General features: G+C 62.2%; 2 protein-coding genes across 2 annotated transcripts; one reads left to right on the top strand and one right to left on the bottom strand.

The window, feature by feature from the left end:
* The first annotated feature begins 1739 nt into the window (after nt 1-1739).
* Nucleotides 1740-26624, top strand: MAPK8IP1 (mitogen-activated protein kinase 8 interacting protein 1). Its single transcript, XM_075502706.1, has 12 exons — nt 1740-1858; nt 9430-9535; nt 16274-16507; nt 20309-20390; nt 20609-21484; nt 22144-22219; nt 22682-22854; nt 23146-23255; nt 23447-23566; nt 24577-24647; nt 25025-25123; nt 25569-26624. The coding sequence occupies exons 1-12, from the start codon at nt 1773-1775 to the stop codon at nt 25639-25641; spliced, it is 2106 nt and encodes a 701-aa protein (XP_075358821.1). The 5' UTR covers nt 1740-1772; the 3' UTR covers nt 25642-26624.
* FREY1 (Frey regulator of sperm-oocyte fusion 1) lies at nt 26618-27579 on the bottom strand. The gene is made up of 3 exons (XM_075502709.1): nt 27470-27579; nt 27182-27255; nt 26618-27076 (listed from the first exon to the last, which is right to left on the bottom strand). Exons 1-3 carry the CDS (start codon nt 27535-27537, stop codon nt 26940-26942), a joined length of 279 nt encoding a protein of 92 aa, XP_075358824.1. The 5' UTR covers nt 27538-27579; the 3' UTR covers nt 26618-26939.
* Between the last annotated feature and the right edge of the window lie 89 nt (nt 27580-27668).

Genomic DNA, 27668 nt, shown 5'->3' with positions numbered 1-27668 from the left:
GCAGGACATGCATGTGCACATCTCTCTGGGAGCCCTCTCCCAGAGGCCATGGGCTCCACCATGCATATAAGGAGATGTGACTGGCAGTAGCACAGCCAGAAAGACCCCAGTGCCAGACTCCTTGCCAGGCCAGCCAGAGCTGGGATGAAGGGCCTGAGGGCCAGGCGGGGCAGAGCTCTTGGTGCGTGGCTACCCCCAAGGAGGCGAGACGTGCTGGTGGTGATCTGGCTGCAGGAGGAGGAGGCAGCCTCACCTTCTGCTCCAGGTCAGAGGCCAAACCACAGCCATGCCGTGGAGGAATCATGTTCCGGTAGCTGGGGTTTATGCTTTAAGATGGAGCTGTGTCAAAGCTCCCTCAGTGGGTGCTGGTGCGTCTCTTGGGTCCTGCGTGTAAGACCGTTCAGTCTGTGCATCCAAACGGCGAAGGGGACAGCTCTCCCTCCTTGGGAGGCTGCCCCGGAGGTACCTGTGCGTGGTGGCCCTGTGGGTGTGTGCTTGTTTCCACGCTGGCCCAGGAGTAACATCTCTTTCGAGTTTGTCTGGCAGAAGATCAAGACTCCCGAGTGAGAGCAGGGCTGTGTGCCTTGGAGGGCTCTGCTTGCTCTTCTCTGGAGGAGCAGCTGACGTCCTGGGTCTTGGCCAAGAACTAATACCATTGCCTCAATGACAGTCCACTCTGTGGTTTGAGAAACGCTGATGGCACCTGCTGTATCTTTAAAGTGTGAACCGCTAAAGCAGTGCCACCCACCCCATCCAGGACTGTCCGGACAGTAACAGGGAGCATGGTGGGCATGCAGGGAATACGAAAAGTTCTCCTGTTCAGGTACAGAAATGGCCTTGGGACCTAAAAATAGATGTCCACTTCTGTGCACAGCACAACCTGCATGGTTTTATGAGAGAGCCTGCAAAGCCTGGGGAGGAGAAGGCAGAGGAGGGAAGGGGGGCAGTGAAGTGCATTCACACAGGAGAAGATGCTCCCTGGGGCACAGCTGGATGCAATAGCGGGGCTGCCTGTTCCGGGGAGGAGACCTGCAACCTCAAGATGCATTTTTTCCTCCTTGTGCCTGCAGAACATGTGTATAAGCTGCTTTTTTAATTCCCCTCGCTGTGCCTGCAGCTCTGGCAAGCTTCAATAGGGACAGGGTGTGTGCTGGGGCTGCCAGACCTGTTGCCAGCCGGGCGCTGCAAACCTGCGATGGGTGGAAGAGTGCAACCTGATTTTAGCTGCTGCTCCTGCTGCCTCCGGACGTGCCCCCGCTGGGGGGGGACCCTTGCAAGTGGCCCTGTGTGTCCGGCCCCTTGCCCTGGGCTGCCGCCTGCCCGCTCTGCCAGCCGGCCCCGCTCCCGGGGTTGCTCCCCTGGGCCTGGGGGAGACCCCGGCCACGCCCCCGCACCGGGGGCCGGGGGCTGCCGCCACCTGCAGCACATCTGCCCGGGGGGCGCTGCCTCCAGCTGCGGGCACAGCTGGGGGGCGATCCAGCTGCCGGCACATCTGCCCCGCCGGGGCCGGCGTTTTCCAGGGCCCGGGCGGTGCGGCTGGGGACGGGGTGCGGTGTCGCCTCCAGCTGCGGCCGCATCTGTCCTGCAGCTGCCGCCGGGGGCCGCGGGAAGGAGCCCCCGGGCTGTGCCCTCCGCTCCCCCCCCCCGGCGGCAGGTATGTCCCTCCCCGCCGGCACCGCCAGCATCCCCCTCCCTCCATCCCTCCTTCCCTGCCTCCTTCCCTGCCTCCCTCCCTCCCGCCCGCCCTCCGCCTGCATGGAGAGAGCCACAGAATGGCGGAGCGAGAGAAAGGAGCCGCATCCCCGCCCGCCTCCTCCCCTTTCCTGGGGCTGCACCTCGCCTCGCCCCCCAATTTCAGGTACTGGCCGCGCCCCCCCCCCCGGCATCCCCGCGGGGCTGCCCCTGCCCCCCGCCCCGGGCAGCGCTCCCCATCTGCTGCAGCCCCCCGCCCCGCACCGCCGCGCCGGGCCCCCGCCTCGTCCAGCGCTTCTGCCTCCTCCCCGCGCACCCCTTCGGCCCCCCACCCCACCCCACACATCCCTTCAGCCCCCCCACCCCAGACACCGCTGAACCCCCACCCCACATATCACTCCAGCCCCCCATCACTGCTTCAGCCCGCCCACCCCATATGTTGCTTCAGCCCCCGCCCCCCCAAGACCATGTTGGCCCCCACCCCGTATACCATGTCTGTTCCCACCAGGCCCCTGCTTGGCCCCATGTCCCCCTCCAGCCCCCCGGCCTCCTTACCTCCTTATCTCCTCTTCAAACACCTCTTCCTCGCAAAAAAACAAGCTTCATCTCTTTCTCCACCACCAGAAAAGCCTTTTCCTAGCCCTTCCCTAGAAATCCCGGGTGCTCCCGCTTCCTTCCCACCCCTGTGAAACAGGAACCCCAAGTGAGACGGTGGGAGAGTGCCAGAATTGATCCTCTCGGCAATACCAAGCGCTCCCATCGATTTGGGATGCAGGGGGCTGTCTCTCCTCCAAAACCCAGCAAGTCTGCTCACGGGGACTTCAGATGGCACGGGCCAGGCCAGGGATGGCTGGAGGTGCTGACCTGCGGGGGCCAGGGGCTTTGGACCCTCCGGTGCCTCCTGAGGGCAGCTCTGGGATGGGGATGCGCTAGGCAGGTAAGGGAGCTCTGCCACTGCCCACGGGTGCGGTGCCCGGCGTTGCTTGCTTGCCATCTGGGGGAGGCTCCATGCTTCTGGCGGCCGTGCCATCGTCAGCCATTGCTCTCTGCTTGCCTCTGGCACCCAGAGGTGCTGTGGGGGGCCTGGCTGAGAAGGGGGGGATTAGTACCGGCTGCTTTGTGGGGTGAGATTTTGGGGAGTGAGAGGAAGGGCTTGGTCCACACTTGGGGCCATAGCTGAGCTCATGCCTGCCTCTGGCAGGCCGCAGCCCCTGAGGCTTGGGGACCAGCGGGTCCCTGCGAGGAAGCAGGCAGGTGCGGTTGAGCTATGGTGGTGTTCAGGCAATTTCCCCCTGAAGGGTGCCTCTGCTCCCAGAGCCCCTTTGCCGAGTGGCTCCGGGGCTTCGGCAGCCACCTCCTATTGCAGTGCTGCCTGTGAGAGCTGCTGGGAGCTGTTGCAACATGGCTGGGTAAACCCTGCAAATCGAGCAATTAAAGGCTGCCTCTGGAAACGTCCGCCATGGAGAAGGGGCTTGGCCACCGAGCCGGGGGCCAGAGGCTGAGCCGCCGAGCAGCTCCGGGCCCATGAGAGGGTCGGTCTCACCACCCGGTGCTGTCCTGGATGCAGCGGCTGTCCCCTGGGCACCCTCCTGCTCCCCAGCAAACAGTGACACCCCCGGAGGGAGAATGAGGTCCTGCTTCTTGCTGTCCCTCATACCTTCGGAAAGGGAGCCGAGCACCCCGGCAGCCTGCTCCGGAGAAGAGCCGACCTCCGTGGGGGAGGCCGTGCAGCCAGGCAGACAGCTGGGGAGTTGGGGCAGCAGCATGATATCTTCCCCAGGCGCCGAGCTCAGGGTGTGAGATATGAAGTAGAAGGAGATGCCGGTGATGTCCCTGAGCCTGGGGCAGGGTCTGGCAGACCAGAGGCAACACCGTGGCGGGGAGCAGCGTGCGAGGAGGGAGCCCCGCTTGCGCCACGTTTGCGAGCTGGGTTACATGGCACAGCTTGGGTTGTGCCTGTCCCAGGTCCTGCGTCCCCACCGCGGGGGCTCGGCAAGGGGCCATCCTCCGCAGCCGAGCTGGAGCTGGCAACGATGAGCATGGTTTAGGGTGAAGGATCAGCCCGCGGCTGGCAGCGAGGTCCTGGGTGAGCCCTGCCCTCTCCGGCAGCTTGCTGCTTGCAGGGTGAGGTATTTCAGCTTTTCTGTCCTCTGGTACGCGTGCCTGCTCTTCCAGCTTCCTGAGTGGCAATGCGCTGGCGCAAGTGTTAGATGATCAGGTGGCCGGAATCGAGAGAGGACTTGGTCCTGGCCAGCAGGTGGCCCGATGGGCTGGGGTCTGAAGCTCTGGTGGCCAGAGATGGTGGTCTGGCAGGTGCTCATTGCCGGTGATGGTTTGCTGTTGTCTCAGAAGAGGTGGGAGGAGAAGGATGGTGAGGTGAGCCCTCCTTTAGCCAGGAGCACCTCCGGAGGTAGCTGCTCACCACAACAAGAACAACAGCATTTTAGGAGACAGCAGTAAAAAAGTTCTTCTCACCCAGCCTCCCTGTTGTCCTTAAGCCTCCCAAAGCCCCGCTGGGGCTCCTTGGCATCTTTCTCTGGGACACCATGTCGCAGCTCCTCACCCTGCCAAGAAGCTTTGCCAGTGCTTCGGGCCAAGCTTTTCTGTGAGGGGCTCTCTGGGGCCTCTCCGGGGGTGGGGGTCCCTGGCATAACCGGGGTGCAGCTGGGTGCAGGGCCCTGCAGCACTTACCCTGCCGGCTGCCTGCACCGCTGCCCGCCGGAGCACGGCTCTGATGTACCCGGGACCTGGCGGGGGGTCAGCGACCAATCTCCTCTATCTCCTTCTGGTTTTCGCAATGCACCTAGCTGCTGGGGAAGGAAGGCTCTAGGGAAGGAAACCCTTAGGGAGTTATTTGCATGGATCAGGAGAGATGGGGAAACTAACCCGCTCCTCGGGGAGCCCTGTGGGAAGTCACAGCCGTTTCCCGTGCCATTGCCGGGGCCTCAGGAAGGAAGGAGGCCTCCGGGGGTAGGAGACCTCTCCATGTCCTCAGGAAGTTCAAGGAAGCACCTTCGGGCTGAGGCAAAAATCAGTCCCAGCACTATGGGTTGTTTTACGTGTCTGCCGTGCTCATCTGGAGCTGTCGGAGGAGCCTGTTTGGAGGCGATGAGCTGGGCATTGGAGTGGGGCTACCTGTCTTCTTGTGAGGGGAGACAAAAGGGCTGTCGTCTTCTGGTGGAGAGAGAGAAAGAGGAGCCTTCTCTTCGGTTCAAATAAAAGAGTCTCTGTGGCTCTTGCGATGGAAGAAAAAACCCAGGGCCAGGCAAATGTAGGATCGTACTTTCCTTCCCACTGATGCTGGTTACAGGACTTCCACACAGCACGGCCTGGGAGCAGGGTATCAGAGTACGGCCCGGCCAGCCGGGCTTGTTGGAGCCCCCAGCTCCATCGCGCCGTGTTGCCCTGGCCAAGTCCCCACGTGGGAAGTCCTGCGCGGCGGCAGCGGGCCGGGGAGGCGATGCTGGAGGTCCCCTTTTCCCTGGCAGGGGATGGAGGGGAGGGAGGTGCAGCAGTCAGGCTTGATTATAAGGCTGTTATTAGGACTGCGATCAAGCTGCTCCTGCTAAGGGCAGGTAATGGCTGTCTCTGCTTATGCACACACATGTGCTCCCTCACTCGGACACCCAGTTCTTGGGTGTCCTGAGTTTATCAGTTCTCGTGCATTCAGCAGGGCTGCCAGCCTCCGGGAGCCTCTTGGCACGGCCTCGGCACGGCCTCAGGAGAGCATCTGTAACCTCTGCAGACGCAGGGCTCGCCCACCCGCACGGCCGGGGGCAACCTCCCGCATACCTGCGACACCGTGGTGCAGCAGCGGCAGCATGCAGGTGGCACCCGTGCCTCCGCCGCTGCTGCTGGGACAGAAGTTGGCCAAAATACCCGTGTAGGTCCTGCTCAGACTTTTACTGCCCGTGATGGAGCTGAGGGCAGTCAGAGCTGTTTCATTTTGCTGGTATTTTTAGCCTCTTTGAGAAGCAAGAGACAAAGGCAGGGGTGTTTCCAGCACAGGGAGTGCGGGGGATAATGGAGAGCCTTCCTTGTATCTCCTAGGAAGTCCTGGAACATCCATGTGAGAGGAGAAAAGGGCAGGAGTAATACAGAGACAGAGATTTCTTTATTCATCTCATTCAGCGAGGGGGTTTCAAGCAGACGAGGTGCCTCCAGGCAGAGCTGATAGGGAAGATGGAGCCCTGGATACCATGATCGGGGAGCTGAGAGACAATGAACACAGTATCACGAGTGACGTTCGCCAGTGGCATGGCACTGGTGCAGTGACAAGTTAGCTCAGCAGAGTGGTCCAGGCCACCCGGTGAGCTGGACTCCTGCAAACATCACCCACCTTAACCCGGCCAGGGGCGAAGGCAGGTCCCAAGGACCTGGCAGTGCCGGTCAGGCTGGTGGGAGATGCACCCATCACTCACAGCCCCTGGGCTGGGGGGACAAGGAGAGCTCCTGGGGTGGGTGCCAGCATCGGGCAGGAGGGCAGTGCTGCGACGGGTGGCAGTGGGGCACGACCTCGCTGGGTGCCAGAGCAGCGTATGTGCAGCTGGCGGAGAGGGGGATGCCCTGTCCCCATCTCGAAATCGGGGTGGGCGCCTCTTTCCCAGAGCTGCTTCGGCTCCGTCTCGATGGGGCGAGGGGTGAACGGCTCCGCAGAGGCTCAGGGACTGCGGCACGCCGGCGGGCGGTGAGTGGCTCCAAGAGGCGTGGGGGTGATGGAGGATTATCGGAGGCCACTATGCCAACAGTTTGTCAGCAACACCTGGCAGCTCCTCCTGGGAAAGGCCCCTATTTCCTTCGGCGGCAGCAGAAGAGGGGTGGGAGCTGGCAGAGCAGCTCACCCGGTATTTCTCTGGCCCTTAACAGGGGTTAGAGGTTGGGGAAGCTCAGGGACAGCCCTGCCTGAGGCGGGAGCAGGGCTGGGGGCTAGGTGGGGGCAGTCGGGGAAGGGGCAGCGCTCCGGCACTGCTCTGTGCCGGCTGGGCTTACCCCTTGGCGAAGGTGCTCCTCTTGCTTCCCTCCGCTCGGGGAATGCGGCCAGCCGCGATGCCGGTCCCACCGTGCTGGAAACGCTCCGGCCTTTGCGTCGGTGAGCCGGCCCTGCTCTACCTGGCGAGAAGCCGGACGAATGCTCCCGTCTCCTGCGGGAAGGGATCCCCTTGCTGCGGCGGAGCAGAGAGCGGCAGAGCCCCTCGTCCCTGGCTCGGCCAGCGATGCCGCAAGGGCAGGAGGAGGCCGGGTGGTGCGGGCGTCCATGCCGGGGTAAGCAGATCCCCTGTGCCCGCTGCAGGTGCTGGGGAGCGGGTGCTGGAGCAGGACCAGGAGCCGGGCTGGCTGGCAGGCGGAGGCAGTCAGCATCCCCAGCAGAGTGCAGGGACTTGGCACTGGCTCAGCTGGGGAGGTTATTTTTTTTTTTTTTTTTTTCCCCTCCAGGACAGCTGATTCCATCTATTTTTAATGAGCTTCCCCAGGTTGCGCAGTGAGGAGACAGAGCAGCACCGGCAGCCACAGACTGCGCCGGGGCAGGCGGAGGGGCAGCGGGCACCCAGGGCTCAGCCACCACCTCCCTCACTCCTCCTTGCCCCGGGCCTGGGGTTCTTCTTTGGGGTGGGAGCGTGTCCCCCAGGGAAGGGGGTCCTCCTCAATGCAGCTGCCCTTGAAAATGGAGTCGAGCGCCGAGGAGGAGAGCTGGCTAGAAGATCAGTGGGAGAAATGGTAGGGGACCCGCTGGGCCTCGGGGAGGGGGGGCTGTCCCCACGGGTGGGCGCAGGGATGAGGGGCAGCCCCTCGCCCCCGGGCACGTTGCCCTTCTCCACGAGCGATGGCCGCAGGACAGGACCAAACTTGGCACCCAGGCAAGCCCAAAGTTTTCCCGGCTGCGCAGGGAGCTGCGTGGCAGCCAGGCGCCGGGGCGGCAAAGGCGGCCGGCTGCATCCTGCCATGCACCAGCATCTGCGGGCAGGGGCTGCGCGTTGTCTCCCCGTCCCTGAGAGCGCAGGCAGGGCTGGCTGTCCCCGTCCCAGAGCGGGGGGCACTGCCACCCACCCCAGCCGCTCCCGCGGAGTTGGGGAGACCCTGCCAGCCCCTCGGCAACCTTGCGCCTCTGGCCGGGACCCCGCTGTGCTCCCGCGCCGTGGCGGGCGGAGGCCCCGAGCATTAGCAGCTGATGGTGTCCCACCCCGGCGACCCGCGTAACCGGAGAAGAAATTGATTTGTGCTTTGAAGGCCCGTCATGAGCCTCCTGCTCCGCGTCCCCTCCCTCCCGTGGGCAGCAGTAGGAGGTGGGCAGGGGCTGTGCTGAAGGCTGTGTCCCTCCCTCCCACCCCCCCGATGCATCTCGGGGGGTTGTCCCCATGGGCACAGCTGTGCCCGGCCACCTTCACCCCAGGAGCCCACTGCTGGCAGGGTCCTCAGAAACACGGAGGGGAGATGCTGCTTCCCCCATGGGCTTCTCCTGCTGCTTCCCCCCTCCGGGGGCTGGGACAAGGGAGGTGTTACCCCTCCATAGCACTGGCTTGGTGCCGCTGCAGGGGGGAAGCCCCAAGCAGTGCTTGGGGGTGCAAGCAATGCTTAACGCAAGGGTGGGAGCTCTGCAGGTCACAAAATACCCTTCTCCTTCCTTCCCTGCCGGTGAGGGCCAAGCCAGAGAGGGGTGCCGGGCTCGGCATGGTGCTTCCGCCCGAGCATCTCCCAGCCCAAGGAGCCGGGGCAAATGGAAATGGCAGCACGCAAAGCAGCGCCCGTGGCCACTCCAGACCAACTTAGAGGGACGAGTTGGTTGGCAGAGGACTTTCAAGCTGGGCTCTTTTATTTACCCCCGTGGTAATGAATAAGCCAGACTAGCATTGCGGTACCACCACAGAGAAATGTTTTAATGCACAGAAGCCAGGAGCGCCTCGCCGTCCCCCTGGGGATGCAAGCAAGCACTCAAGGAGCCTGCTCGTCAGCACGTTTCCAGCTGCTAAAAGGATATCTCTGTAAACTTTTTAAAGGGGTGTAATGAGCCTGTGGGGCTGATAGCCATAAGGGAACCCTGAGGCTACGCAGGCGGTCTCACCGCGTGGGCTCCGCAGCACCGATGGCCGTGGGGATGCCCACAGTCACCCCAGGGAGTGATTTTGGCACAGAGGGAAAGAGCTGCCCTCTCTTACTGCAGGCACCTGGGCTGGGACATCCTTCCCAGCTGTGGCTCTGGGGCTGGTCATGCCATGGTCACCAACATCATGCCATGGCCATGCGGTGCTTGCAAGGTCTGTGGGTCTTGATGTGGCCGCCCATCCCAGCGGGTCCATCCTCCAGCTGTGCCCTGCCAGGACCCCCAGCCCTTCCCCTCCCTGTAACCCTGGCCCTTGCCCCTCTGGCTGTCTGTACCCAGCTGGGACAACCCCAGAGACTCCCTGGGATGGTGGGTGGCAGCCTGGGAACACCTGGCTGTGCCGTCTGTCCTGTCCTCTCCCAACCTGCACATCCCTGCTGGCTTTGGTCAGGCAGGGGCTGGTTTGGAGCATGTTCCTCCTGCCTCCCCACAGCCGCAGACCATGCCAAGCCCAGCTGTTCGGCGGGGACAGACCCATCTCCTCCAGAAGGAGCCCCCTTCCCAGTCTTTCTCCCCAGTAAAGACTGGGAGAGCCTCTCCCGGGGCGGGCGGTGCTGCTCCCTGCCCGCAGGCAGCACGCTGCCCTGCACCCTCCTGCCCGCTGCCTGCACAGTGGGTGACCCCGTCTCCGTTCCCTCCAGGCTCACCCATGACATCAGCCTCGAGGAGTTTGAGGATGAAGACCTCTCCGAGATCACCGATGAGTGTGGAATCAGCCTGCACTGCAAGGAGAGCCTGGCCACCCGGGTAAGTGCGATGGGGATGGGGACAGGCAGAGAGCGCCGGTGGGGCTGGCAGGGCCAGCAGCTCCTGCGCAGGACCACCAGATCCCCAGGCCAGTGGTGCTTCCTTAATGTACCCATTGCCACGACCCCGGTCTCCTCTGCTCGGCAGTGCCCTCTCCTCACTGCGGCACAGCACAGACCCCTTCGGACAAAGAAGTATCTCACAGCCGGTGCCTTTTGGTCTCCATTGTGCTGGAGGAGTTTGAGTTCATTCCTCAGGGATGAGCCTAAGGCTTTCGGTGCGACTGGGGGCATGCCCCCCATTTGAGCGGGATGGCCAGCGAGCCTCTGGCACCCGATGGGCATCCTCAGGAAGCCAAGACATATGCGAGGTGGCACCGAGGGTCCTGCACAGGCTGTGCCTCCTGCCCCCACGTCCATCCCTGGCCCTGCAGTTGCAGCTGGGCTGGCATGGTGAGAGCCCTCCTCCCCTCACCTGAGGCATCACTTCTGGCTGCCTTTAGCCGGTGTTTTCGAAAGCCGAACATCCTCAGGTGTTTCGGAAGCGGGAGACCTGGCGTGCCAGTGAAACGGGGATGGAGGAGGCAGCTCCAACCCCAGCAGGCTGCAGGTGAAATAAAAATGGGAGCTGTGAAGCCTATGCAGATGCTGCAGGTGGGTCTCCCATCCTCCTTAAGCACCCTGGGGCACACTGTGGAGACCCCGACGGGGTTCACACCACTATTTGAACTGCCCAAGAAGGCCATGGGGGCTGGGGGCAGAAGCATGGAGATAAACTGAGAATTACATTGGATTTGGAAATATGCAGGGATCCTGCATTTTGCTACTGTGTTTCATGCTAAAGGGATGCAAATGCTGGAGGAGCAATCAAATGGTTTGAGAATCATTTCGTCTCTCAGGAGAAATATTTCCTCTGGAAAACTGATGAAGACCCAGCGAGGAGGGGAAAGGCAGAGGAATTTGTCACAGATTTAAAATTAGAAAGTGAATTTGTGGTGTTGGGAATCCCTCGTTGCAGGCAGGAGGGTACAGGCAGACCTCATCCCTGGGAGGTGAAGGTGTCCTGCTGTGCTCCCTGGTCTAATTTGGGACCTTCCTAGCAGAAATTCGACTTCTCCCAGAGATGGGGCTGCTGCTCCACATCTCTGCTCCGGCCACAGCCTCTTCCTGCTCCAGGACGTTATGGCCGCGGAAGGACGGGGAGAGCCGGGGCTTGTGGGCTGTGTACGCTGAAGGAAGGAGGGATAACACTGGAGGCAAAACCAAAGGCAAACCCAGTGCTGGGTGTCCATGAGGGCACAGCCGCAGCGAGGGCAGGGCGTCGGGAAGATCCTCCTGCCTGCAATAGGTGAGGCAGGCAGGGGCCGTGGGTGCATTGCTGGATGCTTCCCGTTAGCCGTTCTAGTTCTCCGCTGCTGATAGCACCACTGGGCTCTTAGGGCAGGATTTCTTTTTTCTTTATGGACTGCTAGCCCTTGGCTGAGGTTTGGCAGGGAGGGTAAGGAGAGGGGGGGACTTGCAGCTCAACTGCTGCAGCCCTTCCTTGAGGATGAGGAAAAATAGACTGTTTAGCCCATTTAAAACAGTTTACTGAGGGGTTTCTGCATCCCTGCGCTGCGATGCAGAGACCTGACCCTCGGCAGAGGGTTTGTTCGGGCTCCAGCAGCGAGCCCCACGCCTTCCCCTGGGACGGCTCAGAGCTGCTTTGCACAAATGCCCAGGTGCACTGAGAATCTGCTGGGGTGGAAGGGGGATGCGAGGCTGCCCCCGGGGAAGCAATGAGCTATTCATAAACACAGCAAAGGAAGACGCCTACCACGCTCAGAAAAAATGCCTGCTAAAAATATGTCCAAATGGTTTATAGGGGACATGGAGGATTGCCCGAGGAGCAGAACCGAAAGCGGTGACAGCAATGTCGGCGAGAGGGGTTTTTCAATCCCAAATTTCGAAGGCGAGAGCCAGGGACCTTTCCAACCCAATTGCCGTCTGGAGCGAGCTCGGGGCGACAGGGTTGCAGGATCTGCCTGATGGAAGCAGCCAGGCCCAGAGGGAGCGGCTTGGCTGGGTCTGCACGCAGCACAGGGGCCAGCAAATCAGTAATGACCCACGGCCAGCATCAGCCAGCTAATTGCATCACGTGGGAATGGTTGGCTTGGCAAGTCAGCCCAACGCCAGGGCCGGGGGGGCCCCGCGCTGATGCCCTGCCTGTGTCGAGCTCCTGGTGCCGGTGCCGCAGAGCACTTGTACATAGGATGGAGAGTTGGCCCCGGTCGCCCCCGTAGCGCCGGGTGGCTGGCAAAAGCCCAGTGATGGAGAGAGGGATGCAGGGTGAGAGCGAGCTGCTGACTCGCCCGATCGTGCCAGAGCAGAGAGCAACCGGGCAGGGAGAAACAGAGGCTCTGGGGAGGGCAGCGAGCCATGGGGCTGGGGCATCCAGCCGCTCTGAGCTTCCCGACCCGGAGGCAAGTCTCCAGAGAGATAGGCAGGCACAGTAACTGCCCCAGCGGTAAGCAGGAAAGCACCGGGACAAACCCTGCCGGAGGGCTGGGAAGGTGGCTGCTGGATGGGGACGGCCAGTGACCTTGGCAAGGCAGGGGGTCTGGGCAGAGCCACTCAGCGGCAAAACCCCATGGCAGGAACAGGCAGCTGGTGTGGAGTTCAACACCCAAACAGAGGTGGGGTTTGGGTTTTTTTTTTTCAGTCCTGGAAAAACAAAGATGACTTCATCAGCAGCTATTTTAGCAGCTTGCCAGAAATAGTGGCTTAGACACACAGAAACTGCAAGGAGGCGTAGACTGATGTTTGTGCAAGAGGGAACTCTATACAACGATGAGGACCGCACCTCATGGATGGGAGACCGCATACTAAGAATGAGGAATATTCCCAAACACGGCTTAAACACCCCTTAATTTCAACAAGACGTCCCGGGTGAACGAGAACCGGGAGCGAAGCGAGGGGTGGGCTGAGGAGAGCGCTCAGTGGAGGAGCAGAGCTGCTTTTAGGGCTGCTGAACGGCAGGGCAGGAGGCCAGCCGGGGAGGAGCAGGGGCTGCCGGGGCGAGGCACGCCATCCCTGCCTCGCAAATGGCAGCCGGCTCCAGCCGGGCCCTGGGCGCGTTGAGAGGGACGGGTGCAAGAGAAGTGCCAGGCCTTTGCTTCAGGTTTGGCCTCGGTTTGGTGGCTTGGAAATCTGGGGTGACTGTCCCTGGTTTCAGCAAGATGGATCCCAGCAAACAACCAGGCTGTGCTTAATAAAGGCTCAGTGCCTCATCTGTATTCCAGGAGCTGTGGAAAATGGTTAATGCAGGAATGAAAAAAATAAGAAACACCCTTCTTGGAAATACCTGCGAGCATGAGAACAAGTGCCCAAAGGAAAAGAGCCGATATAGAGCTGTGCTGAGCCTTCGTGGTCTGCATGAAAAGGCCCAAACCAGCCATGAAGATACAGATATGTGGAGAAAAAAAACCAAAACACTTTGGGTTTCCAGCATCATATGACTGCTGGAAATGCCGGGCTTCCTCTTGATGTTCACCGTCACTGGTCCAGCGTGCCGCTGGCAGCAGCCGCCCCGGGAGGCCAGAGGGATCCACTGCAAAGGGGGAAGCGGCTGCCACGAGCCGGCCAACCTGCTGATCCGGGGACCGGTAGCGAGCCGGCTGCATGGGCTGGCAGCAAATGATACAGCAGCAAGGCAGCTACTTACTCCAGGCGGCTTTTCAAAGGCTGTCCCGTGAAGCTGCCTCTGTGATCCGTCGCCAGCTGTGGCTGCGCCAGGCTGGGGGCAGAGAGGCTTCTCCTGGCGCTTTGAAGCCGGGAGCAAAGCAGTCACAGCTGGGTCGTAGGAAGAGGGGACGCAGTTGTCGCCTCTGCTCAGCAAGTCCCCCTTGTGTCCCCATGCTCCTAAAATGCTTTTCCCAGCTGAAGGTTTTGTCGCTCCTCCTCTGGCAGGGAAGGCTGCAGGGGTGGGGGAGCAGGGAAGAGCCTTTCATCTGCTCAGCCATAGCGGGTAGGCACCAGGGTCGCTCAAGCAACATCTTGCATATCACCCCGCTCCCCTTGCAAGAGCCTTTCATTCCTAGGGAAGCGAGCAGCGTCTGTCCCTTCCTGGAGTCAGCAGCAGCCCCCACGCAGGCGGTTCCCCTGGCTAGACCGGTGCTCCCAGGGGTGCTCCCAGCACCTCGCAATTGCAGCAGGGCTCGAGCTGCTCCGGCACCCCTGGGGCCCATGGACCACAGCATCAGGACCATCAGAGACCAGCTGCTGGACGCTGGGACTTCTTGCGATCGAGATGGCACCGTGGGGGTGGGAGGTAGCAGGAGCGCGCCAGCGTCGCGGCCATCCCAGGGACAGATCTGTAATGGAGGCGTGAGCCTGCCGTGACTGCACCGGCGTCCAGGTGTGCATCTTGTGTACATCCTGCCGCAGGATCTGGGCACTGGTACTGCTCTCCCACACGCCCTAATCTCTCCCACAGGCTGAAGGGACTTCGGGAAGTCACCTCACTGTCACGTCTGTGCTAAGGCGTGAGCATACTCAGGCTGACCTCAGGTTACATGAACTTGTTCCTAGAGGGCTCCCGAGGCAGCCCGTTCTGGTGGGGCAGCGTCCTTCCAGTTTAGAAAGGCTTCCCACCGTCTAGTCCCTGCCCTCGCTTTGCAGATGACTGCAGGTCGCACTCAGATGGTAAGGGGATCTGTTGCTGTGTGGTTTCAAAATCGCTTTGTTGTGCTACCGGCCATTAATAAGTACCTGCGGTGGTTGTAGCTTCCTCCTAGCTATTGCACCTGGAGCGGTGCATCCCTCCTAGGGCGCGCTTTTCTTCAAAACAGTTACTGTTTTCTTTTCTGCATTCTTCTGGGACTTTCCCTCCTCTGTGGGTTTTCTGAGTGATTGCTACAGCTACAGGATTACTGAGGCAGCATCCTTAGCAGTCTGGGTTGAACGTCACCAGCTGACTTAAGCGGACCTACCTTAGCTAGGTACGATCTATTTAGCTGGCATTTCCTCCCAGTTCTTTTCCTTTGCTTCTGTTTCCTTGCTAAAATCCATGTGTTTTGCCACAAGCAACTGGTGGGATCTACCACGGAAATACGGAACTTGTTGTATGAAGGCTAACCTTAAAAACAAGGGACTTAAATGTTTAAAGCCTTGAGAGGACGGGTTTTGGTGGCAGTGCTCCTCCAGGTGCTCACCCCGTGCCTGCCAGGACTGCAGCAGGGACGCTGGGGTGAAATGGCCCCCATGAGAGGGGTCGTACTGTGCCTGCAGCAGGCAGAGCCCTGCCCGTGCTGGCTTTAGTCTGACACGTTAGGAGCTGGTAGCAGTGAGAGCTCTTGGAGGGGCTGCCAGAGCTGCTGGGGCTGTTTATTCTCCCACGGCTCAAGGGGCATCCTCCATGCAGCCGGAGACACAGAAAGCATCAGCTGCAAAAAAATGCCCTTCTCCACCTCTGCCTGCTGACGAGCTTTCCAGTCACCGCAAGCAGCTGGTAACACAGGGAATTCAGCTCGCTAATGCCAAGTTGCAGCCTTTATTGCTGGCTGCAGCAACCTGTGCCTGTGCAAGCTCCAGTTACTGCAAGGAAGGTGGCTTGGGAAGGAAACCGCTGACCTTTAAGTACTTGCAGCTGTGGGGGACATCGGTGCCTCTTCGCCCAGCAACGCAGCCATGAAGGCATCCGCTCCTCGCAGCCCTCATGGGCCATGGTGGCTACCTTGCTCCAAGGGTGCAAGGGGAAAGAGTGGGGCTGCTCCTGGCCAGAGCACAGCCGCTGCCAGCAGGTGACTGGAAAGCTAATGCCAGGCTGCCGGCTTGTTGGGCAGCCCTTCTGCATCCCGGTATGTGCAAATGCAGGGTGTATGAGAAGAGGCTTGTTCAAGATGAGGAGGCCAAGGGGGATGTAACTGCTGTCCCTGGCTGCCTCAGGGGTGTTACAGGGAAGAAGGAGCCTGACTGCTCTCAGAGGCGTGCAGTGAAAATGTCAACACCATAGAGAGAAAAAAGTAGTAGTGGTGCAGCACTGGCACCAGTGCCCCACGCAGCGGTGGGTTCTCTGTCCGTGAGGATATTCAGGTGTGATGGGCAAGGCCCTGAGCGACCTGCTCCAGGCCCGGGTTGGACCAAACCTCCAACCAAAGCGATTGCGTGCTTGTGTGAGTCCCAGTTGCCAGGACAGGAACCAAGAAAGGGCACGGTCTGCCTTGGGAGGAACAATCATAGGACAGCCCAGTCTGGAAGGGACCTTGGAAGATCACCTGCTCCAACCTGTTGTGGGAAAGGGAGCCTAGATGAGATTATCTAGCACCCTGTCCAGTCGCGTCTCGGCTCCAGCGACGGGGACTCTACCACGTCCCTGGGGAGGTTGCTTCAGTGAGTGACTGCTCTCACTGTAAAAAAATGTCCTTGTTATGTCGGGATGAAACCTGGTTGCGCACATTTGTGCGCTTTGTGGTGATACGACGGTTACGGGTACCTACAGGCGCCTGCCGGGAGTGAGGTGGCGGGGGTGTCCGGTCCCCGGGGGCAGCGAGCAAGGACGGGTGCTGCCCCGCGGGGGCGCGGGGCTCCCCGGCCTCGGAATAACATCCCTGCCCCTTTAAAAGGAAGAGGCTGCCGGGTGCCGATGCGGCCGCACCGGCGCCGGCCCCCCCCTTCCTCGGCCCCGGTGGGAGGCGCGGCGCGGCGGCTGCCGGCCCGCCCGCCCTCCCGGTGGCCTGATCGCGGCCGCTAATCCCGGCAGGGCCATGTGAGCCGGCAGGGCGGCGGGGCCCGGGCGGCGGGCGGCGGGGAGGCCAGCCGGCTGCAGGCGGAGATGCTCCAGCTCGACCTCATCGACGCGGCGGGGGACGCGCCGGCCGAGGAGCAGACGGCGCCCGAGCCGCTGCAGAAGGACCCCCCGGCCGGGACCACGGATGTCTACAGGCCGAAGAGACCCACAACTCTCAACCTCTTCCCGCAGGTGCCTCGCAGCCAGGTGAGGCTGGGCCGGGGGGGCTCGGGGCGAGCGGGCCGGGGGGGTCCGGGGAGGAGGAGGAGAAGGAGGAGGAGGAGGAGGAGGAGGAGGGATGCTCCCGCCGCCGGGGGCTTTTGTCTCGGAGGGATGAAGGCAGGGAGGGAGGGAGGGAGGGATGGCGGGGCTCGGCTGGAGGGATGGCGGGGAGAGGCTCCGCTGCCCCCCCTCGCTATGCCCGGCGGGGCGGCCGTCCCCCTCGGGGTCCCTGCCCGCCTCCGGCCGCATCCCCGGGCCGGGCGCAGCACAGGCTCGGTCCCTGCTACAGAGCCGGAGGGAGCGGTCTGCGGGCCCGGGAGGCACCGGGCGGGACACGGCAACGTGCTCTCGCCCGCCCTGCTGCCCCTCGCACCGCCGAGCCCCCGCAGGCTGTGCCCCCGTACAGCCCCTGCCCCGGCACCACGCTCGGCGCGGGTGGGACCTTCTTCCATCCCTGCTGCCGGGGCGGGGAGGGCACAGGCCAGGACGGGGCGTCAGTGTGACCTGTGCCCCCAGCAGAGCCCGTGGGGCAGGGGCAAGGTGGGAGCGGGGAAGAGACCCCGTGGGGATGGAGAGCAAACGAGGCACGGCATACCGACCGCGTGAATGAGCCATGGAGGGACGGGGCACCACGCCACGGGGCTGGCGAGGCCAGGACAGCACCGCTGGGCAACAGCTGGCTGGGCTCCAGCCCCAGGCCGGGGCAGTGCCAGCCCCGGGGCAGGATGGTGAGACCGGGTGCCCCGTGCCCAGTGGTGAGGACTCGGTGGCCTCTGCTCCCGAGCAGTGGCACCCGGCAAAGGAAGCATTAATGTCGGTGCCCCGTGCAAAATTTGAGAGACAGAACAGCAACGCTCAAAATGGTGGCCGGGAGGATGAAGGGGTTCTGTTGTCTCACTCGCTCCCAGATTTTGCACGAGGTTTTGGATGGTTTTCCCCAAGGCTGCCCGCCCCACGGGGTGGGCCTGCCAAGCCTTGGGGTTGCTGTTGTCCTTGGGGCAGGTGGCGTTTCAGTGCCCCGCACGCCGACCCTCTGAGCGGCGGCTGGAGTCCCTTTGCCCCATCTCTCATGCAAACTTCACGAACCCATGCAAGATGCGCGACGCGCAGGGCTATTTTTGCCACCCTCCTGCGTTCAGCTCTGCCTTCTGCCAAGTAGGAGGATTTTCATCGTGGTGACGTTCAGCTGAGGAGCGTGAAGCGAGAGGCAGGTGTCCCTGTGGGTGACAGATGGGGAGTAGTTGGAGCTGGGTGTCACCAGCCCAGCACCGGCAGCTGATGCCAGCTCTCTGCCTGAGGCCACGGGTGGGAGGAGGAGGAGGAGGAGGAAGGCACGGTGCCAGGATGGGCGCCCTCGGGGCAGCTGGCACCGGAGACAAAGGCAACAGGGCTGGGGAGGCGGGGGGAGCCCCACTGAGCATAATGGACAAGGGGACAGCAGCAGCCTTGTCCCACCCTGCGCGGGGACCCCGAGGAGCAAGTGGCACATGGCAGCCACATCCAGCTGGGGGGACAGGGGACAGCAGGGCCCCCCTCCCGGGCAGCCGGTCCTAACCAGTGTCCAGGGGTGGCAGCAGGCCTGTGGAGAGGGATTTGGGGGGGGGGGGGAGGTTGCATAGACAGTGGGCTGGGGAGGGGCAGCTGATGGTCCCCTCCCAGGGGGATGCTGGAGGCTGTGGGGAACAGGAGGTGGGGGCTTTGCTGCAGCTGGCAGCGGGAGCCTGGAGCCAGCAGATATGGGGGCACAGGGCTGGGGCATGGCTGGCCGGGGAGGGCAGCGCTGTCGGTGGCATCTAGCAAGAAGCAGAAGTGCCGGAGGCAGGCGGGCTGTAAGGTGCTTGGGGTGCCTGTTCTGGGTGCCTGCCTCTGGCCAAAGGTAGGCAGGTACCCCTGCCCACATGTGGTGCCCTGAGGAGAGGACAGGGTGCAGGGCATCTCTTGGGGATTGGCCTGAGATCTGCCTCCACTGTGCCAGACCCTCCTGCACCCTCCTGGCCTGCCCAGCTCCCTCCTCCTGCAGGTGGTCAGGAGAGGGACCGTGGCCATGCGTCCTCTCTTGAATGCCCAGCCAGGGCACCGGGCTGCCCTCCCGTGCCTCTAGCCTCCTCGTGCTGGGCAGGGCGTGCATGGGCAGGGCACCGGCTCTCCCTCTGCTCCAGCTTCTCCTTGAGGGGCCAGGAGCTGGTTTGGTGATGTCTTGGTTGCTGCCAGGCTCTCTGTGAGAGTCATCCCAGGTAGGTGGCCTGGGATGAGAGGAGCATCTCCAACTTCCCAGGAGGGAAAGAAACAGCTGCTGGGACTGGCTAGGTTCTCTCTGCCCTGGCTGGGTGTTACAGACCCCAGAGCGCCCTGGCCCTGCGGGATGGGTGGGCTCTGCCTGCTGCGTTGCTGCCTCCTGTCCTGGTCTGGGCAGCTGGGCTGGCTCATGTGCTGGCCCCGTGGCACTTTGCACGCAGAGGCCGTCGCTGCGACAGCTCGCCTGGCCCACGTCCCGGCCCATCGTGTCCCTGGGAAAGGCAAGCGGGGACGCGCCGTTATTTGCCTTGGCACGGGAAGGGCTCGCAGAGGCCGTGCTGAGAGGTCACCGAAGCCCTGTGGCGGGGGTCTCTCCCCTCCCCGCACAGAGGCAGGGATCTGGCAGCCGTGGTTCAGCAGCATGCTACTCGGTGGAGTTTCAGGGCAAAGCCTTGCTTCGTGTTGGTGGGGAAGCGAAGTAAGTACGGGGCAGCTCCTGCGCTGCTGGTAATAGCTGCAGGCTGGCGATAAGGCCGTGAGAAAATCCAGGGAGTCCCAGCAGGGCTTAGCACTTAAGCAAAAACTAATGGCATGGAAAATACCACTGCTGCGGCTGAGGGAGAAACACCATTGTGGAGATGGGCAGGGAGGACTTGTCCCCCATCTGCAGGAGGGCCCTTGTTAGAGGAGGACCAGTGGCCTTCGGGACCAGGGAGGGCTCCTCTCCCAGCCCTGCAGACACGAGACCGCTGTGGTTCCCCGTCGCCAGGTCTCACAGCGAGGCTGAGCACGCGTCCCCCTGTGCACACATGCGTGTGCACACGCATGGCCGGCCACCCAGGGCAAGGCGGGCAGGGCACAGCTCCCAAAAACTCGCCCAAGCATGGGCAGCACGGGCAGCCCGATCCTGCCTCGCCGCTCCAGCTGATCAGGAATGACATCTGCTAGTGGACTATATATGTATAAGTGTGTGTGCATGTATAGATGTGTATCCATACATATATGTGTGTGTGCATATGTGTACCCCTATATAGACCCAGTATGGGTGACTCCAGTAGCAGGTGTCGGTCTATCCAGTAGCTGGCTCCCAGCTGGGCAGCAGCACAACCCCTGGCCCTTGGGACTTTCCCCGTTTAATAATGTTGGGTGGTTTGAAGGCAGGCAGGGCCCGAAGGGTGGGAGCAAAGCATGCCTGCCCAGCCCAGGCGGGCTCCAGGCAGGCTCAGGTCTTGAATTTTTGGCTTGGGACTGTCCAGCTGTGGGCTCCTGCACCTGAGTCTCCCTGGGGCGGATGAGTATATCCATCCAGGCCAGGCCGTCTGCCTCCCGGCTGGCTCCTTGCCCACCCTGCTTTGGCTGCCGAGCCAGCTCTCGCAGCAGCGGCGTGGTGAGATGTGGGGCTGGCGGGGGGGTCCCCCCAAGCACCTCATGCCCAGGCGAGGGGGGAGCCGAGCAGGGTGCTGCGGACCCAAGGAGGGATGGGTGCTGCCACCGCTGCGCCTCACGCTGTTTACTGTTTGGGCTACAAGGCAGCTTTGTTCTTCTCCTCAGGACACTCTGAATAACAACTCTCTGGGGAAAAAGCACAGTTGGCAGGAGCGGGTGTCCCGGTCGTCGTCCCCTCTGAAAACGGGTGAGTTCTTGGGCTGTTGGCCAGGGGCAGCTCCTTGCACCCCTTTGTAGCTCTCGAGCCTGGGGCAAGTGGTGCCGGAGCAGGAGGTTGGGGAAGACATCCCACGTGGATGCAGGGTGCATGTCCATCTCGAGTCTGGGTGGCATCCCTGGCCACCTTCCCTGGCAGGGAGCATCACCCTCTGCGGGGCTGTCAATGCTGCTCTCCTCCCCCTCCAGGTGAGCAGACCCCTCCCCATGACCACGTATGCCTGAGTGATGAGGTCAATCACCAAAACAGCACAACCTCCACCAAAGACCGGGGCACGTCCACGGAGAGCCCGTGCCGGCGCACAGCAGCCACCCAGATGGCACCTGCCTGTGTCACCTCGTCCCGGCCACCTGAGAAGCACCAGGCCACCAGCCGGCCCCCACCGCATGGCGCCAGCGTGGTGGTGGTGACGACGAGGGGCCCCGAGGCCCACCGGGACCGCATCCGCTACCAGACGGACGTGAGGCTGGAGGCCACAGAGGAGATCTACCTGACGCCCGTGCAGAAGAACTCGGACCCCCTGGAGAATGACAAGCCATTCCTGTCTCAGTCCAGTGAGAACCGCATGTCCATCAGCTCCGACATCGACACCTCTGGCTATTCGGCCCTGGCAGGGAAAACCAACCCTTCCATCAGCGAGGAGGACGAGGTGCTGGACTACATGTCCTCCCCCGACAAGACGAACCTGCCCAGGGCCTCCTGCGGTGGCGGGAGCGGTGGCTCCCGGCCAGGGCACAACCTTCAGAGAGCCTCGGTGAGTTCGGACACCAGCGCCCTCTCCTACGACTCGGTCAAGTACACGCTGGTGGTGGACGAGAACGTGCAGCTGGAGCTGGTCAGCCTCAAGCAGTGCTACTCGGGCTACAGTGACGAGAGCGACTCAGCCACCGTCTACGACAACTGCGTATCCTCACCCTACGAGTCAGCCATCGGCGAGGAGTACGAGGAGGATGCGCTGAAACGTGACTCGGTCTGCCTCTCCGAGGACTCCACCCCCGAGGCGGACATCCACTTCTCCAAGAAGTTCCTCAACGTCTTCATGAGCGGCCGGGCGCGCTCCTCCAGTGAGTGCTGGGCTCCGGGGGGAGGTGGGCTGGTGGCTGCCTGCCCAGGCAGCCCTGCCCATCCCTGGGACGAGGCTGAGGGCACGCTCAGGGCCCCACAGCGAGGTGGAGAGCCAACAGCGGGCACCAGCCCCAGCTCTGCTTGCTGCAAGGCTGTGGCTTCATGCCTGGTGGCCAGGGAGATGGGGTGGGCTTGGGAAAGCCTTGCGACCTGCAGGTGGCGGTGGCTGGAGGTGTTTCAGGCTGCTTTTTTGGCTAGCCTGAGGTATGGCCGTGCTGAGGGGAAGGCTGGGTGGTCTTGCAGGGGGACAGCATCCCTCCTGGAGTGTCCCCCTCTTCCGTGAGCCCAGAGGAGCACCAGGGCTGGTGGCATGCCCCGGCTGGCAGGGCTTCCTGCGGTGTGGCCGGTCCCACAGTGCTGGTGATACCAGCTGTCACAGCTGTGTGGGGTGGCACAAGGAGGTCGTGGTCCCACTGGAGACCACGGGCACCAGTGCGGCAGCTCTAGCCATGCCTTTCTCTCATGTGGCACCGTGTGGCTTTGTCTCAGTCCAGCCATACCCCAGGAGCATCAGCAGCCTATTTGGCTTGATGTCCATTCCTCGGTTGTGGCGCTGACCCCTCAACACTGAGATGTGTCCCTCTGCCTTCATCCCCAGGCGCCGAGTCCTTTGGGTTGTTCTCCTGCGTGATCAACGGGGAAGAGCAGGAGCAGACCCACCGTGCCGTCTTTAGGTGAGCTTGCAGGCGCGAGCGGTGTCCCTAGCATCTCATGGGGCAAAGCCAGTGCTGCCCTCCCACCACGGTGGGGCCAGCCCAAACCCCTGTGTTTCCAGCTTTTGGGAAGCCCTGGGGACCAAACCACTGCCCATAGCTCGTGTCCCGCCCAGGAGCGACATCTGTCCGGGCTGCTGCAGGGGCAAGACCTCCAAGGGCAGCCGGGACCTCTGGGGAGCAGCATGGGTCGTGCCATAGGGATACCCTTGCCTTAGGTGCCAGGGTGCTGCCGCCTTTTGAGCCTAAACCTGCTCAGATGCTTTATTCAGCATCTCGGGTCCCCATGGCTAATGGCACCTGCCAGGGTGCTGCCTGCCTGGGCTGGCGGCCGGTTTTGTGTTGCCCCCTGCCCCAGCAGTGTGGAGGTGAGAAGGCTACCAGTGCTGCTGGCTGGCCAGGTGCTAGTGCCTCCCTGCCCAGGTTTGTGCCTCGCCACGCGGATGAGCTGGAGCTGGAGGTGGATGATCCTTTGCTGGTGGAGGTGCAGGCAGAAGATTATTGGTATGAGGCCTACAACATGCGGACGGGTGACCGGGGCATTTTTCCTGCCTACTATGCTATCGAAGTCACCAAGGACCCAGACCATGTCACAGGTACCAAGCCTCTGCGCGCAGCCTGCTGGTGTCCCCCATCTTGTGTCCACCTCCTGTCGACTGAGCAGAGCCTGGTGCTGAGCAGGGGGATGGAGGGAGGACCAAGCTGGGCACCTGGCAGGGAGTGATGGGCAGCTTCTGGTGCGATGCTGGGAGCTGGTACCTGGTGCTGCGGGAAGCCTTCCCTGAGCAGGGAAACATGCAGGGGTGGGAATATGGAGCAGGGAGGTGGATCTCGGCCCACGTTCCCGGTCACCGGAGACGATCCCCACCGTGTGGTCTCCCTTCCAGCTCTGGCCAAGAGCAGCGACTGGGTGGACCAGTTTCGGGTGAAGTTCCTCGGCTCGGTGCAGGTTCCCTATCACAAGGGCAACGACGTGCTGTGCGCGGCCATGCAGAAGGTAGTGTCCCACCCCATCCCTGGGAGCAGGAGCGCCTGCTCCTCCTGGCAGCAGGGCAGAGCCTCAGCGGGGAAGGGAAGGGAAGGGAAGGGAAGGGAAGGGAAGGGAAGGGAAGGGAAGGGAAGGGAAAGGGTGAGCCATCATCACTGTTCACGAGTGCCAGGGCTTTGTCTCTCTGTCTTCCCCCCCAGATTGCCACCACGCGCCGCCTCACTGTGCACTTTAACCCACCCTCCAGCTGCGTCCTGGAGATCAGCGTGCGTGGGGTCAAGATTGCTGTGAAAGCCGATGACTCCAAGGAGCACAGCAAGGTAGTGCCCTGCTCCCTGCTTGTCTCATCCCTTCCCTGGCTGCTGGCTCGTGGCCCCTGTGCTACAGGTCATGTTTGCATATGAAAATGGAGGATCTCCACCCATCTAAGGGTGTGAGAAACACCATCAGCGGAGTTGTAGGCCCACCGCAGGGTCCCTCACGCCCCACGGGCTCCCAGCTTTGGGCCGTACGGCCAGCTGATGCCCTTGCAGCTGCCAAGCTGCTGCACTGGGATGCTGCGAGCTGAGCCACGCCAGTAATCTGTCAGCTGCTCCTAAACCTTTCTGCTACTATTTTGAGTGGTGTCCTCCAGATCTGCCCTGTAATCTCTTTAGCTGGCTACGGCAGGCTGCTGATTAGCGTTCTGCATAAGTAGCCTAGCAAAGCACGGCGAAATGCTGGGCAGAGGCGAGGGCTTTGCAGCAAGCCTTTGGGAAACCTCCCCTACAGTGGGGGGGTAGCAGTAGTTCATGGATGCTGCGGCAGGGAGCTGGGCTGGGGTTCCTAGAAGTCCTGCCTGTATCTAGAGGATGCCATCAACTTGGTTGCTCTTTAAACTTGTATAAGTAAGTTCTCATTTCTGGCTGGGACGCTTTGAACACCCAGGCTTGAATGACTTATTTAGTTCTAAATAAGTTGTCCATTCACTTTCTATCTGCTGGTATTTCTGAGAGCCTTTTTAGCAAGGGAGAAGGGCTGTGTGCACTGGGCAAACAGCAGCACTGACCCTAGCCCGAGTACAGCCCAACCCAGGGCCTCCAGGGAAACCCCGCAGGAGCTGCTGGAGGTAGAGGCAGCGGGGTGGGAGCCAGCAGGGCTGTCTGGAAGGGCACCCTCAGTGCAGGTGCTTGGGGCCATCTTGAAAGTGCTGCTAGGAGCAGCCCAGGATCAGTCTCCAATTCATTTCACTGCTCAGTCCAAGTGCGTGTTTCCAGGGGCCAGAGACCGGCTGCCCCGCAGGGTGGTGGGGAGGAAAGCTTTGACAGTTTGTCTCTCTTCCCCCCCCCAGGTAAACAAGTGTAGCCATTTTTTCCAGCTGAAGAACATTTCCTTTTGTGGGTATCATCCAAAGAACAACAAGTGAGTAGTAAGGGGGTGCGGGGCAGCTCTCAATGCCAGCAGCTTGGCATGGAGGCTTTGCTGCCTTCCCCCTCCCTGGGGGCAGCACGACTGGGGCTGGGAAGGGAAGGGGAGGCTTCCCTGTGCCCCAGTGCCGAGGGCTCCCCTTCCCCTGTGAGCCCAGCGCTGCAGCTTCATGCAAAAGCAGCCTTTGGATGTGAATTACACCCCAGCTCTGGGCATGGGCCGTGGCAGCTGGTGGGCACGGTTTCGGGGGTGGGGAGGGCGTGTGCAGGTCCCAAACCCCTATGCTCAAGGGTGGGTACTCCTCGGGGATGCTGGGGTACCTGTGCCTGCTTGTCTGCTGGTCCAGTCACACCCACTCTCTCTGCCCTCAGATATTTTGGGTTCATCACCAAGCACCCTGCTGACCACAGATTTGCCTGTCATGTCTTCGTCTCGGAGGAGTCCACGAAGCCACTGGCAGAGTCTGTAGGGTGAGTCCTGGCTGGGCAGGGAGGGAGGCGCTTGCTCCCGAGGGGCAGGAGGACCGAGGCAGTCAGGCTGAATCCTGCCATCTCTCCATACGTGTGGGGCTTGGACCTGGCCCCAGGCTGGCACCTCTTCCCTCAAGTGAGAGGCTTGGGGCAAGAGCCAGGGCTGACAGGGCTATGGGCAGCATATTCCTGACAGCACTGGAACAAGTCCCAGTGCAAGGCTTTGCAGGCAGATGGCTGAAAGTCATGCGCTGTGCAGGGGATCAGAGCAAGGATGGAGATCCTGCAGCTCTGACGGCAGCTCTAGGTGCTAACGCGGGAGGGGCCAGGGGCTGGAGGGTCAAACGGGCTGCAAGGTAGGGAGCAAGGGTGAGAAGGGAAACGGGGCTCTGTAAATGCCTCAGGGGGAGGATGCTGCTCAGCTTTGCCTGGTGCTGTGTTGCAGGAGGGCTTTTCAGCAATTCTACAAGGAGTATGTGGAGTACACGTGCCCCACGGAGGACATCTACCTGGAGTAGGGGCTGGCACAGGCACCTCCTGCACAGTCAGGGCTGCAATCTCGCCCCTTCCCCGTGTCGTGCATGGACAAGAGCTGCTTTGAGCCTGGAGGAGGAGTGGGCCCGGGGCAGGGCTCCCCGGGGCATGGAGTGCCGCCTCTTTTCATGACTCCCCTTCCTCGGGCTGGGGGGGACGGGAGGGGGGAGGGCTGGACAAATTGTGTTTATTGTACAAAATACTCTTAGTTTATTCTATTGGAGAAGCACCCACTGGGTGCCCTGCCTGTGAGCAGTGGAGGTGTGGGCAGCAGCGTGCTCGGCCCTTTCCTGCTGCAGGGTGGGGTGACAGCATCTCCTCCTTGTGACCGTGGCCCAGCTTCCCGTCACATCCCTCTGGGGTGACTTTTAATGCAGTGGCAGAGTTGGACTCTTGCAGTATGAAGACACAGCAGCTACAGCAAACAAGACCTATGTGCTGGCTCATGCCTGGGAGCTGGGCTTGCCCTGGGCGAGCATCACCTCTCTGCCCGGCCCTGGGGCCAAGGCGGCTGGGCAGGGATGGCAGATAGACCCCCAGTATCTCCTCTGCCAGAGGTGTGCCAGCACCAGGATGAGCTGAGACAGCTCACCCCTGCCTCTGCCCCCATCCCCACCCCTCCCCTCTCGTATCCGTGCCCTGGGGAGAGAGAGAAGTCCCCCATAGCTCCCTGCAGTAACTACACCCTGGGGAGGGGAGCCTTTCTCTGCCCCTTTCCCCCTCTCCCCCCAGCTGCAGGTGGCAGAGGCAGCAGCAGGGCTGGGCCACCCCAGGGGCGTGGGGCTCAGCCCCTCTGCAGAGCTGGGTCCCCGCCAGAAGCGGGGCAGGGAAGGGCTAAAGCCTGCAGGGAGCCGTGCAAAGCACCAGGGAGGTAGAAGAGCTCTCCCGGTCCCTGCAGCCAGCGGTCTCTGTGCTTCAGCTGGATCTGCTGTGATGGCAACAACTATTAAATATGATGGTTCATGGAGCGGGTCTGCGGTGCTCTTTGTGTCCCACAGCAGTGGTGGGTTTGGGCCCTGGCTCGTTCCTTCCCTTGGGACCCCAAGAGGAGCTGGAGCTTCTCAGGTTTGGTCCGAGATTGGTTGCAATCTCTGGAGGCCAGAGATCATTGTATGATGATCAGAAAGGACCTCTGGAGGTCATCTGCTCCAGTCCCCACCCAAAGCAGGGCCATCACCACCACCCCCATTCCTACACTCCACACCTACCCTGTCCTGCAGCAGAGGCGGGCAGGCAGGGGGTCCCCGAGACTGGTCTGTGGTGGGCAGAGGGGCACGCTGGCTCACAGGTGGGCATCGTAGTAGTACTCCAGCAAGTCAAGCTCATCGCGCTTGCTTTTGCCAGCTCTGCGCAGGCCCGCTGGCCGCTCCCGGGCCGCCTGGGTCCTGAGGTGAGGCTGCTTGGGTTTGATGCCGTAATCTGTGGATAGAGCGGAGAGGCTGGGCTCAGCCCTGGGGACAACCGCCCTCCTGGAGGGGACAGTGCCTGGAAAGGGAGTTCGGAGGGGTGAGGGGAGTGCTGTACCGTCCACCAGGCCAAAGTGCTGCTGTGGAAGCTCCAGGGGAGCAGAGAAGTCCTCAGGGACCGAGTAGCTGACCCTGCGGAGGATAACCAGGGGCAAGAGTGAGCCGAGCCCCTACAGCGCTCACCCATGCTGGCACAAGGGCTCCCACACGCCGCTTGTCTTCACCCAGCGTGGCCAGCTCTCGAGGGCTCTGTGCCACAAGTGCCAGCCTGGGCCAGGAGTCCTGGGGTGCCTCTGCAGGTACTGGGGCAGGTAGGAGGAGGAGGAGGAGGGGGAAGTGCCATCACCTCTGGTGCAGGGGCCGCGGGAGGGCAGCCCCCAGCAGCAGGGCAAGGAGCAGGAGCCCGCGCTGCATGGCACGCCCTGACGCCGGCTCCACAGCGAGGTCACAGAGGAGCCACCCCAGTGGCCCCGGGACACCGGCCGGGTTGGGCAGGAGGCAGGCCCCCGCCCAGGCGTTGCTGCCTACCCCGTCCCGGTACGTGA

Source organism: Mycteria americana, chromosome 5, assembly GCF_035582795.1.
Source record: "Mycteria americana isolate JAX WOST 10 ecotype Jacksonville Zoo and Gardens chromosome 5, USCA_MyAme_1.0, whole genome shotgun sequence".
NCBI classification, from domain to species: domain Eukaryota; kingdom Metazoa; phylum Chordata; class Aves; order Ciconiiformes; family Ciconiidae; genus Mycteria; species Mycteria americana.
The sequence above is the reverse complement of the archived record's forward strand: the minus strand, read 5'-3'. Positions and strand labels throughout refer to the sequence as shown.